The 18,650-nt window shown below is 34.4% G+C and overlaps 2 protein-coding genes across 2 annotated transcripts; both read left to right on the top strand.

Annotated features, from left to right (window-relative positions):
* Nucleotides 1-4,559: 4,559 nt before the first annotated feature.
* On the top strand, nucleotides 4,560-7,978 carry LOC116017728 (UDP-D-apiose/UDP-D-xylose synthase 2). Its single transcript, XM_031258355.1, has 9 exons — nucleotides 4,560-4,979; nucleotides 5,386-5,478; nucleotides 5,654-5,761; nucleotides 6,528-6,642; nucleotides 6,735-6,868; nucleotides 6,954-7,055; nucleotides 7,144-7,236; nucleotides 7,335-7,470; nucleotides 7,567-7,978. The coding sequence occupies exons 1-9, from the start codon at nucleotides 4,713-4,715 to the stop codon at nucleotides 7,677-7,679; spliced, it is 1,161 nt and encodes a 386-aa protein (XP_031114215.1). The 5' UTR covers nucleotides 4,560-4,712; the 3' UTR covers nucleotides 7,680-7,978.
* Nucleotides 7,979-12,724: 4,746 nt separating this feature from the next.
* Nucleotides 12,725-17,837, top strand: LOC116016682 (BTB/POZ domain-containing protein At3g44820). Its single transcript, XM_031257048.1, has 4 exons — nucleotides 12,725-13,475; nucleotides 14,142-14,211; nucleotides 15,080-16,285; nucleotides 16,766-17,837. Exons 1-4 carry the CDS (start codon nucleotides 13,426-13,428, stop codon nucleotides 17,327-17,329), a joined length of 1,890 nt encoding a protein of 629 aa, XP_031112908.1. The 5' UTR covers nucleotides 12,725-13,425; the 3' UTR covers nucleotides 17,330-17,837.
* The last annotated feature ends 813 nt before the right edge of the window (nucleotides 17,838-18,650 follow it).

Consider the following 18,650-nt stretch of genomic DNA (forward strand, 5'->3'; position numbering starts at 1 on the left):
GCATAACGGTACGGTTGATCATTTGGCTCGCAACAGGAGGTCGAGTGGTGGTTCGAACCTCACCTAAACATTATTGGAGTTGGACTCCTTTACTTGGAATTAGACCCCGGCCCTAAGTAGGAATTGGACTCCCTAAGGCAGAGAAGTGTGTGGGTTAGACTCTTTGTACACATAGTAAGGCACAGAATTGAGTGAATGGCTACTCATGTGACTCGAATTTACATGATCTAGTGTCTTTTAGGGCAGGGATTGGAACTAGCATTTATGTGATTACATCCTCTAAGGTGACTCTTGAGGCCGGAAATTAGAGACTAGGATTACTCTAGTGATCGGACATTAAATTGAAAGAGACTCATGATATCTCACTCATACCTCTACGAATATTAAATTGAAAGAGATTTATGATATCTCATTCATATCGCTATGAATATTAAATAATTTATGTTTTTTTCTTAATCAATTAAAACATTACACTTCCTTCAAAAAGAAATTAAAACATTATTACATTACATGGTTGCAGAGTAAGATTTGAATGGTGGACATTTGTCAAGACGTCTTGCCATTTTGCGTTGCATGGTGAGTTTGTGGCAAAGCCTCTCTGGTCTCCAAGCTGTGACCATTTTTGATTACCTTAGTAATTGCCTCTGCTAAGTGCTAAATGCATTATGGCATTTATGCTTTGGAGTTTGACTTTGTATAGTAAAAGCTTAAGGTTTGTTGATTTCCATGGCAATACAATAAAAGTCCATAATAAATTACCAAAGTTAAAGTGGCCATGCACCCCACTTCATCATCAGTACCATAACTCCGATCAGTTTATGAAAGTGGGGTTACGTTTGCTGCCTTTATGACCGCTTCACTTTGGTAAATTATTTTGGTTTTTGTTGCATTAGAATAAAGATTTCGAAAGTGTTGAGTTAGAAAGTAACATCATGATAACTAGCCAACAAAAATTAAAATTATGAGAAAAGTAGAGAGCTAGACAATTTGCTATGAGTTTCTATTGTCCTAGAAAACTTATTTATCTACAGATCTACAAATCTAATAAGAGTCAATAATAAAGTTATGCTCCTATCGGAAACTAAAAAATATTCGTGTAATTGTTTGTTGAAATAAATGGTTCATAATATTTTGATTTTAGTATTTTTTTTCATACTTTACCCTCTATTATATGATTTACTCTTTTTTTTAAATACCTCTACATTCCGTTCAACTTTAGTAATGCAATCTTCCGTTAACTATTTATTATTCTTAACTTACTCATTGATTTTCATAAGGAAGGTCTTAGGTTCGAACCTCATCCCAATTAAATTTAACATAATTGTTAAACATATACTATGGATATGTTAGAGTGTATTAAAAATATACAATATAAAATTTAACATTAGCTTTGGTCAATTAATTAGAATCAAGAGTTCATTTCTGGTGGAAGTGACAATAAGAGAAATCACAAGTCACGCCAATTAATAGGGCTTTGTGTTGCAAAAATTATGCTTGAATATTATCCAATGAGGGTGTTTCCTTCTCAAACTGCTATTGTACCAGTTAATGTTATGAAAAATTATGCCACATGTCATTCTTAAAATATTTACTTTTATAAAAAAATTTGATAATCTTGCATTGATATGCGACAGAATAATGAATAATACTTTGATAAATTCTGAAACACTAATTTAAAATACACATTGAGCATTGGACTATTCGCGCAATTGGTATGTGATAATTAAGTATACATATTGTACACAAACTGAAAACAGTTTGTCTACATTTCAGTTTTTTTCATCTTTGTTTATTTTGAATAAATGGATGAGTGTAGATAATTCTTGATAACTGAATTACAAGACTGAAAGAGTTCCTATATGAGAGTTAGCATAAAACTCTCCTAACCTATAGGAGTTCATTATTGACTAACTAACAGCCACTACAAATATAACTATATAATATAAATGTATTAAATGTCACATGGCTAACAAAATGTATTTTGGTTATTTAGATTATATTCATTTCTGCTAATGGCCTTGTGGTCTAGTGACACCTGGTTACATGCTCATATAAAAGGGGATAGGTTCGAGCCTTAGTGGGGATTCTTCATATACTGCTATGTTTATTCCCCTCATAAATCAAACAATATAATAGTATTTATATTTTATTTCTGTTTGTATTCTATTATGTTTCTTTTATTTTATTCTTTGAACCAAACGTGATGTTAGTGTTGTGCCATAAATTAAATGTTTCAGAAAGTACTATGTATAAAATATTCTTGAAGAAGTAATAAAGAAAAAGACATCATAGTTAAATTATAAATTAAAAAAATTAACATATCATTTGTTTTTTTATCAAGACTTTATGATCTAGTGGTACTAAGTTGCACTATTATATGGGAAGTTCTGGGTTTAAGTCTTAGTTTTAGTTGACTCAGTTATGAAAAGATACTCTATTATAATAGAGTTAGTTGTGTTGAAAAAATATTACTTGTTCTTTAAATATGAGTTTTGAATACCCAACAACAAGACTAGTTTAACAAGCATGATTGTACATTGGGATTAGGCTAACTTAACACAACTCATATTGCTATAATGCTATAGGGATGAACGAAAGCAAGCATGACATTAATTATGCAAATCTAAATTTCAACTAATTGAATTGTGTCCTCCATTGCGAATTTACAATTTGACTCATATTTCATATTTATTTTTTAGTAGGCATTTTTAATTAAAAAATATATACATAAATAGAGGTTCATAAATTTGTTGTTTTATGCCAAAAATTACATTTTATTTTAAAATTAAGTGTGTTTTTGGCAATATTTAATAATAATAAAAAAAAGAACTAAAATGAGTATGACTAATGAAAGTAATGATGGGCTAAAAGCGCGTTGTTCAAGGAGATGGCATGATGATATTATTTGATTTATTTCCATTTTTACAGCTTCAGAATTCTGAATTTTCAGGTTATAGAGTGGCATGGCGCTGTCCAAGCAGGCAAGCAGCCATGCGAGTCTGTAGCTTAACTGTCGCCTTTCGTTTATTACCCTGTATAATTGAGCGCAATATTCCTGTGCATTCTTGGCTATTAAGATTATATTAAGACATGAAGTTACAGATAGATTATTAGAGCAACCCCATTATTGAAACTTGAAAGTAATGTGTAGAATACAATCACATCTAATTACTTAATTAGATGTACTCGTCTGTCTTTAATTAATTAACTATTGTAATAATCATACCAATATACTATAAAAAAATAAAATTAAAAATTTTAAAATATTTAGAATCAATTTGAAAATTCAAAAAATAACTTCTGAAAATTAGTTTTACAAATTTTCAGTGTTTGACTATCAAAGAAAAATAAAATTATGCTCTAATTGATTTTCTTTTAAAGGTCACAATATTTGTTAATAAAATCATAATATGTAATAAAAGTTTTTAGCAAGTCAATTAGCAACTTTTTATGTAATAAAAATCATAATACATTTTTTAAAAGGGTGTATCATTTTCTTGTTCCATGTAGATAGCTTTTAATTTTTTTAATTTTTTTTTTTTTAGAATTAGGAAAGGGATAAGCCCCAAGAACAAAACAATTAGGAAATTATTCTCCAGGAATACTTGGGACCCCTATTCCGTCTTTTTGAAGAAGACTAGTCAACTTTACAAGAGAACACTAAAGATACTACACTACTATCGTTTTTAGCAAGTCAATTAGCAACTTAATTATGCTCCATGAAGACATGAATGCACTTCACATTCCAATTCTTTTGCAACTAATAAGTATTGCATTCATGGAGGAGATTTCCCAATGGACCAAGTCCAACCACATTGCTTCTAGGACTGATCCACAACACAATATTATTGTAAATACATATTTCAAATTGCTTTGAGGGTTGAATATGAACAATGTTTCCATGTTTGCGTGATTCATTGTTTACAATCTGCCATTCAAGAACCAATTAAGCTACTCATGCGAATATAATTCCTAATTTCTTGTTGGTATACATTGTCGCTTAGTTACTAAAATAATGATGTTGCCATTTAAACTCGTATAAAAATAGAATTATCACTTTTTTTATTACCAAATCGCCATTAATGTAAATTTTAATTTTTATTGGTAAGACCAATACTAACATCATATCATTATATCAATCTAGAATAAGTCAACATGTAATATTTTTATATAATACTTTTCTATAAACTTATAAAAATAAAAATATTATATATATCACGATTACACCATGCTTATTCATCAATTTATTTATAGTAAAATTAACATCCATTACACCGCCACCTTCACTGCAGGCAGCAGCAGCACCCTTGTCAGGCACCGTTAATGGCCGTCACTGTCCTCCGTCAAATACCAGAAAATCGTTTAAAAAAAATTCTTTTTCGGTTTCTCAAAATTTTATACTAAATTCGTCTCTCTGTCTCCCATGTTCACTCACGTGCTGCGGCGCGTACAAATAGCAGCACGCGCCTGAGATAACGATAATACGATATGAACTGGTACGCGGTTAATGAAATCGGGCCACCCCTCCCTCGCTTTTTTCCTGCTTTAAATACCGAATCCCTTTCTCTTCCCTCACCACCGTCAAACACGAAATCTAGAGAGAGTGAGTGAGTCAGAACTCAGAAGGCAAAAGTCTGATATACATACAGGAATATCAGCGTTCGTGAAAGTGTGAAGAGAAGATAATTATTGCGGAGCTTGTGTCGACGGAAATGGCCGGGAGAGTAGATCTGGACGGGAATCCGATAAAGCCGATAACGATATGTATGATTGGCGCCGGAGGTTTCATAGGGTCGCACCTGTGCGAGAAGCTCATGTCGGAGACGCAGCACAAGGTGCTGGCGGTGGACGTGTACAATGACAAGATCAAGCACCTCCTAGAGCCCGCCTCCCTCCCTTGGGCGGATCGAATCCAGTTCCACCGCCTCAATATTAAGAACGATTCTCGCCTCGAAGGCCTCATCAAAATGGCAGATCTAGTAATTTTCCCTCCCTCTCATTTCCTCTTTAGTTTCGCCTCCGCATTTCCACACTGTGCTTTGGATTCTGTGAAATCAACTCTCGCTTCTCCTCCGAGTTCTCTAAATTTTGCAATTCTCGGTCATTTCTCACCTTGTACATTTTTGTTTTACTTTTTCCTTCTCTTTGATTATTTTAGTAATATTCGCATTTGTTTACTTATTGTTGAATTATGTGTTTTTCGACTGTTTATATTGATACTGAGCTTATTGTTTATGTTTTAGTAATTTAGTAGACCTTGCTCTGTTTTTTTTTTGCTGTACTTTCCACCGGTAATAGTAGTAATGCAGTTTGGTCTTGACTTTTTTAATGCTGGATCTCATAAGAGTATGAGTTTCCTAATTTCGTGTGTTGCTTGTGATGTAGACGGTAAATCTTGCTGCGATCTGCACTCCAGCCGATTACAACACTCGTCCTCTGGACACAATTTATAGCAACTTCATTGATGCTTTGCCTGTGGTATGCATATATCTGCTTTGCTACTTAGTTGGATTCGGTTGAATAGGATGGTTTTGATTCTGTTGGTGCTATCAAAAGGGACTTTTATTATTTTTTAATGAAGTTGATAGCCTACCGACCTAGATTGGATCAAGTATCTGAAGTTGATGATCTGGCACTGGATTTCTGATTTCAGGTTAAGTACTGTTCCGAGAATGGCAAAAGACTAATTCACTTTTCCACTTGTGAAGTTTATGGGAAAACAATAGGTTGCTTTTTACCCAAGGATAGTCCATTGCGGCAGGTGAGCTTACACTCTCTAGAGTCATTCTTGTATTGAACTTGAACTACTGAATAATGAGCCACTTTTAAAGTGGTTGGATGATATTCTGGATTATCTTTCCTTCTCAAATGAAGAAAGCTGCGATATATTTATCATTGCAAATTGTACTGTTTGAGATCTGCATAATACTTAGCTTAGGTGTGAGTCAACCACTTCTGATCTGTAGTATGAATGGCCTTTCAGACATTGAGCATACTAGGGTATCTTTTGATTAAATTGCCATGAAAAATGCATTCACTACAATAATGAGTTGGCATCTCATGAACTTGTAAGACTAGTAACAACCGTTAATCATGGGTGAATCTAATATGCTATTCAAAATTTCAGATGTATAAGACATATATTTGTAAGCTATACATGTTCCTGAGAATAGATTTATCCTTAGTTTAATAATGCGTTGAAATCCTACAAAATTTCATGGGTATGTTTTGTCAGTTAAAAATATTTAATGTGCTTTTATATGATAAAGATCATATAACTGAAATTATATAGGAATAGAATGACTGAATTCTTTATGTGATTTGTGAACACTGCACCCTCGGTACTAGACACTGAATTAATAGTTACTGTGATTTTTATTCACAATATGACGTATCAAGTTCAAATTTACATATGCCAATTGTTTCCTTTTCTGGTAGTTTATAATGCAGCTTGAAAATTGTTGAGGACACTACATCTTTTTGAAAATTTCAATACCATTTACTGAACTTGTATATTACTATATCAGGATCCTGCCTATTATGTCCTTAAGGAAGATGCCTCCCCTTGCATTTTTGGCCCAATTGAGAAGCAAAGATGGTCCTATGCATGTGCAAAGCAATTGATTGAGAGATTGGTTTATGGTGCGTGAATTCTTACTCTGGAATCTGGACCTGGCTGTTATGAAATTTGACTCTTGTCAATATTTCTCACTTAAGTGTTTTTTTTTTAACAGCTGAGGGTGCTGAGAATGGCCTAGAATTTACAATTGTGAGGCCCTTTAATTGGATTGGTCCCAGGATGGATTTCATTCCAGGCATTGATGGTCCCAGTGAGGGTGTTCCAAGAGTTTTGGCATGCTTCAGTAATGTATGGCTTCTTTGGTTGGTAGAAACTGCATTTATTAACCCTTTGGCATTTCATGTTTTAATTATATCGACTCTTTGTCGCTCAGAATCTTTTGAGGCGTGAACCACTGAAGCTAGTTGATGGAGGGCAATCCCAGAGAACTTTTGTCTATATCAAGGATGCCATTGAAGCTGTTGTTTTGATGATTGTGGGTCCAATTCCTTTGTCCCTTTAATGTCGATATGCTGTTTATCACATAAAAAAAATTTGCGCTCATTGTCTAATTATATCCTCAGGAAAATCCTGCTAGGGCTAATGGCCATATTTTTAATGTGGGAAATCCTAACAATGAAGTTACAGTGAGGCAGCTTGCTGAAATGATGACACAGGTGAAGTGAATGAATTTTCTTATGTAAGCTGAATGGTATATCACATGTCTGTGTCAATTGTGCTTAGCGGGCTCTTCTCCATGCATTACATACATTAGGTATATTCAAAGGTGAGCGGTGAAGTCTCCCTGGCAACACCAACAATTGATGTAAGTTCTAAAGAATTCTACGGCGAGGGGTATGATGACAGTGACAAGAGAATTCCAGACATGACCATAATCAACAGACAGCTTGGTATTTCCTTTCTTCCCCAACCTTTTTATTTTCTGTAAATAAACATATTCTAAGATTCAAGAGTATAATCTAACAGCTGGATTGTGTGATGACCAGGCTGGAATCCAAAGACTTCCTTATGGGACTTGCTTGAATCCACACTCACATACCAACACAGAACATATGCCGAAGCTATCAAGCAGGCAATGTCAAAACCAACTGCAAGCTGAGGAAAAATACCAGAGCCAGACTGCTCTTTCAGATTCTTTTTAAGAAAATATCCCACCCATGTAAAGCTACATACATGGGTCCAATTTCTACACAAAAATCATTCGATTTTTTAAATTATTCCCGTGTTGCACTTCCTATAATAGTTTAAATGAGCCACCAGAGCTTGTCTATGCCACTTTCGGGCCTTCCGCCTGCACCACAATGAGTATTACAGAGATATTTAAGGAGTTCTAAACTGTTTTCCTATTGTTTTCGCTAATTAACTTTTATGTGATCACTAATTATGTTATGTGTTTTACAACTTGAGCGTTGTCAATTATCATCATATCCTATTAAGCAACCCAATGCACTTGTGTACCTAAAATCTTGTAAAAAAAACAAAAATTGACTGTTAATCCCATACTAGTTGGGTAAAAGTTTTCACATTTTGCCTTCTCAACAGGGTTACTTGCTGCTTTTGACTTGAAGCCCATTAATTTTTAGTACATTTACATAATTCTTATATAAACGCAATGAAGTTGTACAATAATGAATCTATATGCTTGTTTTGCTATATTGATAAATTTATTTTTATTCCATGAAAATTTTTTCCATAATTGTTAATGTTTTGATAAGAACAAGGGTTTATAATTAAGATGTTGGAAGAGAATGCAAAACATTCTCCATGATATTCAAATTTATTGGTATAGGTACTCTTTTAAAATTTTTATGGAAGTATGTTTAATGAACGAACCGATGTATTGTCAGATTCAATGTTCAACAACGATACAGATTACACTTTAGATGAGAAGCCTAACTAATCCCTAAATACATGCTATACAGTTTAAGTCAAGCTGAAGACTAGATCACAAATAGAATACTGTTAACATGTTTGACGATAATATAATTGTACTGAGCTATAAGCTTTTAAACCTCAATAACCATTTTTACTAAGCACATCAAATTAAATTCAAATAGGTAGCTTAACAACCATCAATTTTTTCAACTAACTTTTAACAACTTGCATTAGTTATGGTTAACTTATTAGTTATGGAGTGCCAACTAGCTTAGAGCATCCCAACAAAATGGTTTATCTTTCAATTTTTTCAGTTCAGGTAGGAAAAAGAGGAAGGGAATTGAAAAAAAAAAGTTATTTTATATGATTTTCAACATGGCTTTAGTTGAATCATTTGTTATCCATATTTTCAGATGTGATATAGTAATAGTGGTATAGATGAGCCAAATTGTGACAAATTAAATATGGTTGAAAGCAAAGCATTTCTAATAGAAGATGGTAAACACTAAACACAATAGGAAAAAGAAAAACATTAACTAACCATAAATTCCAGCGAAGCATGCATGAATGCAAAATGAGGATATCTGCTAGCTCTCTGGAGATTCCTTTGCAAATAATAATAATAATAATAATAATAATAATAATAATAATAATAATAATAATAATAAATAAATAAATAAAAGAATAGAAGAGAGTGGGGCATTTGGTAGCAATATTCTCACTCTTCAGTCTGCTCCTACCTTTGGAATATAAAAGATTTTTTTTTTGGGCCTGTGAAGCATAAGCCTGTCCTCTATCGGCAAGGGAATCAAAAAGAACATTCTTTGCTCAGAATTGAAGCATCTCCTTGAACACAAGCACAACCCCAAATGCCACTATTATTATTTAAAATTTTAAACCAACCTAATTCTGACTTGAACTTTTAAAACATAAAATAGTAATTATTGTCATTTAATTTAAAAAGTAAAATACTACCGAGAGTCCGAGACCCTGGGAATAAATATGTGGTGCACGGTAATTTATTCGATATCTAATCAAATGTAACTAAAAGAAATATTATGATTTCATAGTTAATCAATCTTAATATGCTAATTTTATAGTTTTGACAAAGTTTTGGTGGAGTCATGCCACGTGAAATTTTCAACATTCAAGACTTTTAAATAAAAATTCAAAATTATGAAAAAAGATAATAAAAAATCAAAGTGGTCCCCAGCACAAGTGCACAACGGATGAGCGAAAATGCATATCCGCTGGATGTGCAAATTGGACGGCTTACTCCACCTTCTTTTCTTATTTCTTTTACATTTTTTTGACAAAAATCAAAATTATATCATATGAATTCAGTTCTTCTTTCTCATATCGCCTCGAAATTAACAAAGGCGTATCAATGTCTCTAAGGTATTAGTCGACAAAAGAATCTCTTAAAACTTGTTTTTAGTGGCAATATGAAAACTTAGTTCCGGCCACGAACATTGAAGTTTGGGTTTGGCTCATAGTTAGATTGACTCAATTTACCTCTTCATCATCATATAGATAGGTTCATGGAGTTTAAGATATAATTCGTCGCCAATCACTTTATTACTGTAAATATCGTCGGAGTTTATCGGAATGTTAACCAGAACTCTAGTGACATGTGATAACAGGTCACTAACTGATTTTCGGACTTCATTACATTAAAATACAATGTTGATGAGTTTAATTACTACTTTAAAAAGTTTAGGAACCTAGTTGACTTTTTTTTTAAAAAATAAAAATAAAATTGAGAACTTATTTGACATTTTTCCTAAAAAATAATAAAGTTGTATTAAAAAAAAAAACAGGGGAAAACCCGTTAAAATAGCAAATTATACTGTGCACCACGTACCTAAACGACGTCATTTTGAGCATTGTAAACTAATCGCCTGTTTTTTTTGGAAATCACGTTTCCCGTTTCGGCCGGTCTCTGTATTTATGTGATAATGAATTCCCTAAGTCATTCGCGTCCGCGTCTACTAACACCGAAACAACGTCGTTTTACGTACGTGGTACACATTGCTATGTGCACCGTGGTGCAGGGTATAACAATTGCCGTTAAAATTGACCTAATTCTATCCCTTTCCTCCTCAAATTGTTTATACATAGGCCCAATTAGGATTCTAACTCCAAAGAGGAAAATGTTAATCGTTACCGAAAAATGATGGTCCGTATTAATTAGTTTTGTTATTTTGTAGATAAATACAAAGCACCGAAGAAAACGTGTGGCGTGTGTTGCCATTCCATCATTTAAACAATCTTAAACTTGAAGAAATAATTTGTACGTAACATATATGACTTAATTGAATGCATGCCACACCGATATGAAAAAGGATGTCTCTTTAAAACATCGTATCCTGTTTCTCATAAATTCAATAATAATAATTTACATCCAAATTTAGATTTATTGTGTTAACTTTAAACTCATTATTCATAAAATAATGAGACTATTCAACTTTAAATAATTTAAATTCGAGACACATTTTTAAAATGTTCTTTAAAAGAAATGGTAAAGCATACAAATATTTCTACAATTGGAGACACATTTCTAATTTTGTGATTATTTACGAAACAACCTAAATTTGTTTTACCAACTTTTGTTGTATTAGGAAAAAAAAAAGCATCGAAACATTTGCAAAATGGAGTTTTGGAGCTGAAGTTCCCGTGCATCGTAGTTTATTGACATTTTGAATTGAATATGAAACATTTTGAAAGTTGATTAGTAAAAAATTAAACAAATAAAAAAAAAAGAGAATGAAATTATAAATTGAACAAAGTGACATCAATCAATAAAAATTTGCCCCATTTTATTGTATATCTTCTTCTTTTTTTTTTTTAATAACAAAAATACTACTTAAACTCTAAAAACCTACTCTTAACTTTTACTTTCACTAACAGCCCGTTTGGTTCGCTGGAAAATATTTGAAGGAAATGGAATTCAAATTTCATGGAAAACAAATTACCAGGAAAATAGATTCCATTGTTTGGTTGGTGGAAAAGAAATTACTGGGAATATGAATTCCATTGTTTGGTTGGATTTGGAATAGTAAGGAATTATGAATATAAAGACCAATATGTCCTTAACAATTAATAGTGATAATATATTATATTATTATTGATGAGGGTAAAATAGTCTACTTTCTTCCCAAACTCCATGGAAAACAAAATACCACCTTCCAACTAAGAATTTGTCTTCCTTAACTTTTAGGAACTCAAGTTCCAATGGAAAACATTTTCCATCCAACCAAACAACGGAAAAACACATTTTCCTCCACTTCATGGAAAATCTTTTCCATTGAAAAGATTTTCCATCCAACCAAACACCCCTAAGTGTTCAAATTTTATTAGAAGAAAAAAAGTAGATAAAAATTATGATCCCTTATATTAAGCGATCAAAGCATGCCACATATTAGGAAGTAGAAAATGAGAGTATAGAATGAGAGTACATGTAAAATTATTCTTTTTGCGAATTATCATGTAGTGTGATGACATTTCGGCTACAATTTTAAATGGGCGGTCAGATTCGAATTCTAATAGTGGGAGCTTAGATTCTTTATACTGAAAAATGATTGAAAAATTATATAAAAAAATACTATCTTATAAAAATTTATGAATATTTTTTTTTTTAAAAATTACTCTCACAGGCGTTACTCGAATTCTTTAAATGACTTGATAAGTCATGTCGCTAATTATAATTAAAATTGAATAGGGTACAGAATAACTCTCAAAAGAGACCATTGGGTGAATACGTATGATTTTAATATTTAAATATCTTAATTTTAATTTGTATCAATAATTAAATTCATAATTTTCTTAGTAGAAAAAAAAAACTATATATAGCCTGATTTTTACTATAAATTTTCTTCCACACATAAAATTTTGATGTAATTTATTGAGACCCACATATAAAAAGTAACTTATCAATATCTATCAGAATTTAAGAATAAGATTTGAAAATTCATATAAAACTCTTCAACAGTATTTGCTCATAAGTTCTACTATAAGTAATCCCAAATCTTAATTCTTAAATTTTATTCTGATGTGACAGGTACTAATAAGTTATTATTTTTGTGTAGATCTCAATATAAATATCAATATCAAAATTTTGCATATAAGAATAAAAATTGATAGTAAAAAATAGAAGTAAACATAGTATTTAAGTGGGTGACCGGCTGTGGCAGAGATGGGAGGTTTTTTTTTTTTTTTAACAGGTCGTACGGTGACAGAAACAGAAGGCACATTATAATTGGAGCCACCCTGTCTTCGATTACACGCCTTTCCTTCCACTCCCACTTTCACCTCCCCTTCTCCTCCACTCTCATCATTAGCCATGTCTCCTTGTCTCCACTCTTCTCCCGCTTTCCTTCCCTCCCCTCTCTCTCCCTCGCGCCTATACTCCTATCTCCTCTGTATTGGCGGATATGCCAATGCTTCTTCGCGTGAGCACCTACTCAAACCCCACACAGACTCTACATACGGGTTGTTGTGAAAACCCAGAATCTTTTCGTATTTCTTTTGCTTTTCTACGCCGGTTGCGTGTCGCGGCTCGTTTGTTTGTTTAGCTTTATATACCCACTTTCAAAAAAAATTGTAATTGATACTTTGGACCATGCTTTTTCTCTGCTGTGTTGGGGGTGTCGAGGGGGAGGGGCTAAAAGGCAATAGATTCTTAGCTGTAAGGGGGTGTGGGGTTCATGGGATCATTGATTATTACTTATTATGATCTATGATTACTTTCGTTGTAATTAACCCGGTAATTCTGGTGTCAATTGGGGTTGACTCTCTGCGACTAAAATTGGACTTGCAGTTTACGAGTTTGGTGGGCTGTCTTTTCTACTTTGCTTGGTTCTGGGGAATCGAGTCGTAGATTGAGAAGTTCTTTACAAATTTGAACTGAGGGGTCGAAAGGAGGAATCTTTATATGAAGTAAAGGAAGGTTGAGTGGGCGGATCACTCTAATGGCACCTGCTGGGAAGGTTACTTCATTCTATCGTCAGGGAAATGACTGGTATTTGCTATTTCCATTTGCTATATGTACATATTTCCTTTTTCTTTGTGTGCTGCATACTTTCTGCAAATCCAGTTGCTATATGATATTTTTTAAGTGTTATTGAGGAAATGGTGGGTCAATTGTGTCTGTTTGCGTGTGAGGCAGGGCAATACTGCTGTCACAAGAAGACATTTTTGTTTTTATTGATCACTCAATGATAGGACTGATTGAGAAACTACTTGGGTGGCTCGCGATTTACCTCCTCCTCTAGGGACTCTTGGGCGGACAAAAGGTTCTGGAGGCTTAAGATTAGTCTATCATATGCTGAGGCGGACGTGGGCAGGGTTCTGGAGGCTTAGGATTAGTCTATCGTTAGGATTAGTCTATAGGGGCGGGGCAGATTCTGGAGGCTTAGGATTAGTCTATAGGGGCGGGCAGGGTTTTGGAGGTTTAGGATTACTCTATCATAAGCTGGGAAACTTAATGTATAAAAAAAAAATCAAATCCAAGGGTTGCCCCAGCCACCAAGACTCTTGTCTCAATCAGAACCTGGCTTTGATTTGGCTTCATGCTCCCTTTCCCCAAATGGGGAAATGATAATATGTTAAATAAGATCATGAAATTAGAAATTGTTACATTACAGTATTCTTCACTACAATTGATGAACTTTGATCCATTTGACAGGTTTTGCAATGCAAGTTTGCCAAGTGATATTTCTTTGATTGTAGATGGAGTGAACTTCCACCTTCACAAGGTATTCCTAAATCTTTTCTGCTAATACTTTTGGATTTCTTAAATGAGACGTGTTTGGAACATAACTATTGTGTTTATGCATCTCTTTTGTATTATTGTAAATGGGATTTGTTCTCTTATATTTTACTATTCAGTTGTTCTTCGGATGTTCATGTTCATAGGCACATGGAACTTAGCTTAAGAGGTAGAATTGCCTAATTTTCATAGGTCAGATGGGCTAATGTTTATGAGATTTTGCAAGTCATTCTTATGATAGCTTTTTCAATTCCAATTGCTTTAAACTGCAAAATATAGGCCTTTGCAGATGACTTGTATTTGTAAATTTCACTCTGGGAGACATTGATTTTCTTACTTTCATTCCATTTTGCCATAAACGAATATTTTACACACACAGAGCAAGTGCCAATGCACGAACCAATGTAAATTACGTAGTATTAGTTTATCCAAAGTAATTTTTATAATTTGATAAAATCCTTTTGTGAATAGCACTCATTAAGCCTTGAAGCTAGTGTGACTTTCAGATCTTATTCTCACAGAAAACCATTTTGTTACTTCTGTATATCATATTTGGAGAGGTTGAAAACTTAAAATGAAAGGATATCAATAATAGTTATACTGAAGCTAGATGGCTTAGAGCATCCTAAACTTAACTGATGCATTTGCAGAGGCTAAGATTGATGGTATCAATTCCTACTCTAAATAACTTTCCTATAAATAAATTCAGCTTTTAAAATCACATACGATTGGTAAAATCATGTGAATATTTACCTTTTTCCATCCAATATGTTGTTCAAGTTCAGTTTTATTCCACTGTAATATATGATACTCTGAATTCTAATCTAACAACTAAGAAAATGCTTACTGTTCAGTTTCCACTTATATCAAAATGTGGGAGGATATTTAAAGCACTTGAAGAAGCTCAAGGTACCAACGGACAGACTTCTACAACGAGACTAGAAGACTTTCCCGGTGGTGCTGACATATTCTTGGTCACGGTAAAATTCTGTTATGGTTGTCGGGTGGAATTCACTCCAAGGAACATTGTGATGGTTTATTGTGCAGCAGACTACCTAGAAATGACAGATGAGTATGGAGAAAATAATTTACTGTCAAAATCAGATGATTACTTTCATAAGAACGTATTAACAAACTGGAAAGATTGCATTTTGGCTCTCCAAAGTTGTAACTCTATGATTCCAAGAGCGACCAAACTCCAAATTATTGGCAAATGTTTAAACGCTCTTTCAGTGATGGTCTGTACAGATCCTAGTTTGTTTGGATGGCCTATGCTGATGTATGGAAGCTTGCAAAGCCCTGGAGGTAGCATCTTGTGGAACGGCATAAACACCGGTGCAAGAATCCAAAGCATGGCATCTGACTGGTGGTTTGAGGACATCTCATATCTTAGTGTGCCGTTATTTGAGAGATTAATTCAGACAATGGAAACAAAAGGTATAAAACCCGAAAGCTTAGCTGGTGCTATAATGCACTATTGCAGGAAGTATCTCCCCGGACTGGGCCGATGGCAAAGTGGACAAATTGTTACGAGTAGAACTGTTGCAAGTTTCAGCATGACACCCGCTACAGTTGATCAGAAGGATCTTCTAGAAAGCATAGTGAAACTTCTCCCTACGAAGAAAGGAATGTCATTTTGCCGTTTCCTATTGGGCCTTCTACGTGTTGCCTTGATCTTGGGTATTAACCATTCGTGCCAGGAGACTTTGGAAAGGAGAATAGGAATGCAGCTCCACCTGGCAACATTAGATAGTTTGCTGATACCTTCCTATTCAGATTCTGATACGTTATATAATACTGATTGTGTTGAACGAATGATACATCACTTCATCTCTGAGCCAGCGGTCACAACGGTTTCTCCATCTTCATTCGATTTGGGAACGTCGCCATCATCTGAGCCTCTGTGCAGAGTTGCAAAGCTGATGGACAGTTATATTGCAGAGATTGCTTCAGACGTGAACCTGAAGCCTGAAAGGATACGTGCACTGGCTGAAGCCTTGCCAGATTCTTCAAGATCTCTTCATGATGGACTGTACAGAGCTGTGGATATATACTTCAAGGTATGTGAGCTTTGACATTTTTGTTAGGATCAACGTTTACCACTACGCCAAAAGCTATAGCTAGTAGCCAAGGCGCAACTTTAATTCCTTATAGATCGCCATCACATTTTCGAGAGGCAGGGTGTTGGACTTGGTCCTTCACTGGCCTCTACCCAACAATTCTCCTAGTCACCAATTGCTGGACTTGGCCCTTTACTGGCCTTCGCCCAACAATATTTCTGTAACTTATAGGTTTCGTGAGAAAAAGTTATCTTCACATGTTTGTGCTTGTCGATGTTGGTATGTGATTGACACTATTCCATCTAGTTATTAATGGCATGGATATGCCATTTGTTGCTAATAATTTGACTGCAAATTATTTGCTTCCTCTTCCCACACATAGAAGCCTTTAACCTTTCTTCTTTGACACAAACGTATTATCAAGAAGTAAATCAGCGTAATAGACATTGTTTTTTGACGAATTTAGATAAAATTTTGCAGGCTCATCCTTGGCTCCCGGATAGAGATAAGGAACAGCTTTGCAACATCATCGACTTCCAAAAACTCTCAATTGATGCTTGTGCGCATGCATCTCAGAATGAAAGATTGCCTCTTCGAATAATTCTCCAAGTTCTATTTTTCGAGCAGTTACAGTTAAGAACCGCATTAGCTGGCTGCCTCCATGTCTTGGACACAGAAAGTGCTAATGCTGCTCCCGCTGCTGGCCCAAGTGACATGGCGGGCCATATTGTACAGAGAGACGGGTGGGTGACTGTTGTGCGTGAAAACCAGGTCCTTAGAGTGGATTTGGAGAGGATGAGGTCTCGAGTTCGAGAACTGGAGGAAGAGTTTAGTAAGATCAAGCAAGAGATGAGAAAGGTGTCGAAATCACACAGTCACCTCAGCTCTCCCCGCTTCCTTGCCCGGAGGATGGGGTGCAAACTGCTCCCCCGATCTTCTGATGCTCAACCAGACGTTATTGGAAGCACGGGACCTTCCCCACGAGCATCGGTTGAGCATCCTAGAACATCCGGGGGGCATCGGAAGAGTTTCTCGTTGTTTTGAGCATCATTATGTGAAGAATCTTCATTCGTTTTTTTTTTTCGAACCACAGCAATAACAATTGGATGCCTAGCTTGTGCCCTACAAGTTTCAGTCAAATGCTTGGAGGACAGATGAAGTGCTTTGAAAGGTAAAAGCCTTCTGCAAATGGAGTGTGTCAAGAAGGAGCCAAGAGAATTTCTTTTTGGTTATACATACCTGTACAGATGACTGTACATTTCAATGTTATTAATTGGCATGGAAAATGCTATTTGCACACAAATTTTATAGGCATTGATGTGGTCTCATAGTTTTTGGTTAATACATACCTGTACAGACCACACAGGCATGCCAAAATTGTGTTCAAAAATTTGTGTGCATTTAGCATTATCCAATTAATACTTTGTGTTATTTGTTTATACTATGTTTTGTACAAAGAAATTTGAAGTATGCAATAGGGATGTCCAAGTACGGCTCGTTTTGCATATAACATCCAGTATTTTTCTCCCAATTAAGAGCTAATCTTCTAATATAACGTTTGGTTTGTGAAATAAGTCAAAATCAAGTAAATCGGTCCTCAGGCTGCGCACAATGAGTTTTTATCATATCTGATCAATTTTTGGAGCTTTGGATCTCCCAGTGGTAGGAATTAAACTTTCATGTCTTCAATGAGAATCGAACCCTCACCGCATTGAGCTAAACCAGTAAACATCGCTAGATCCATTTTTATTACTTAAATCAATCAAACACTAAATGCCATTTCTAAAGTTTATTCTTTCAACAAGCCAATCAAATAAATATAATTCATATTCTATTCTTTTATCTATTACATTCCTTATAAAATACTCTGTAACATTCATATTATTTCAAAATTCATTTTGTGAATCAAACATGTTGTAATATTATATTAACAACTCATTTGTCAATTAATTGTAATAGTTATATTAACACTTCCCTTACTAATTATTCTAAATTATTTAATTGTGGGTCTAAAAATTTCAATAAAAGTTAGATAGTTGTTGGTTTAACATCAACCATAGGTTATAGCTACATAGTAATGTTGTTGCCTCTCTGGACTCTAGGCCATTAATAACTACTCAGTGCATTCCTAGTCACAATTAGGTTCTTCAAAATTTTCATCCTCAGGTACCCCACGAAGATAGACAGCATAATTACTGGCTTTACTGCTGTAGGAGACTAGGAGGATAATGTGGTCAACTATATATTCAAATAAATAGTACTTTTTTTTATTTGCTTTAAATGATGGAATGAACTTTCACAGGCCAGTATATGCCCCAATTTATACATAAAGTTGAAATCAATCAACCTATAACACAACTACATG

The sequence above is a fragment of the Ipomoea triloba genome, chromosome 4, assembly GCF_003576645.1.
Source record: "Ipomoea triloba cultivar NCNSP0323 chromosome 4, ASM357664v1".
In the NCBI taxonomy this organism is placed as follows: Eukaryota; Viridiplantae; Streptophyta; class Magnoliopsida; order Solanales; family Convolvulaceae; genus Ipomoea; species Ipomoea triloba.

Coding starts and splice junctions, on each gene's coding strand:
- LOC116017728 (XM_031258355.1), top strand. CDS start 4,713: ATGGCCGGGAGAGTAGATCTGGACGGGAATCCGATAAAGCCGATAACG. Junction 5,479..5,653: donor TCATTGATGCTTTGCCTGTG/GTATGCATATAT, acceptor TTCTGATTTCAG/GTTAAGTACTGTTCCGAGAA. Junction 7,237..7,334: donor TTGCTGAAATGATGACACAG/GTGAAGTGAATG, acceptor TACATACATTAG/GTATATTCAAAGGTGAGCGG.
- LOC116016682 (XM_031257048.1), top strand. CDS start 13,426: ATGGCACCTGCTGGGAAGGTTACTTCATTCTATCGTCAGGGAAATGAC. Junction 13,476..14,141: donor TATCGTCAGGGAAATGACTG/GTATTTGCTATT, acceptor TCCATTTGACAG/GTTTTGCAATGCAAGTTTGC. Junction 16,286..16,765: donor CTGTGGATATATACTTCAAG/GTATGTGAGCTT, acceptor AAAATTTTGCAG/GCTCATCCTTGGCTCCCGGA.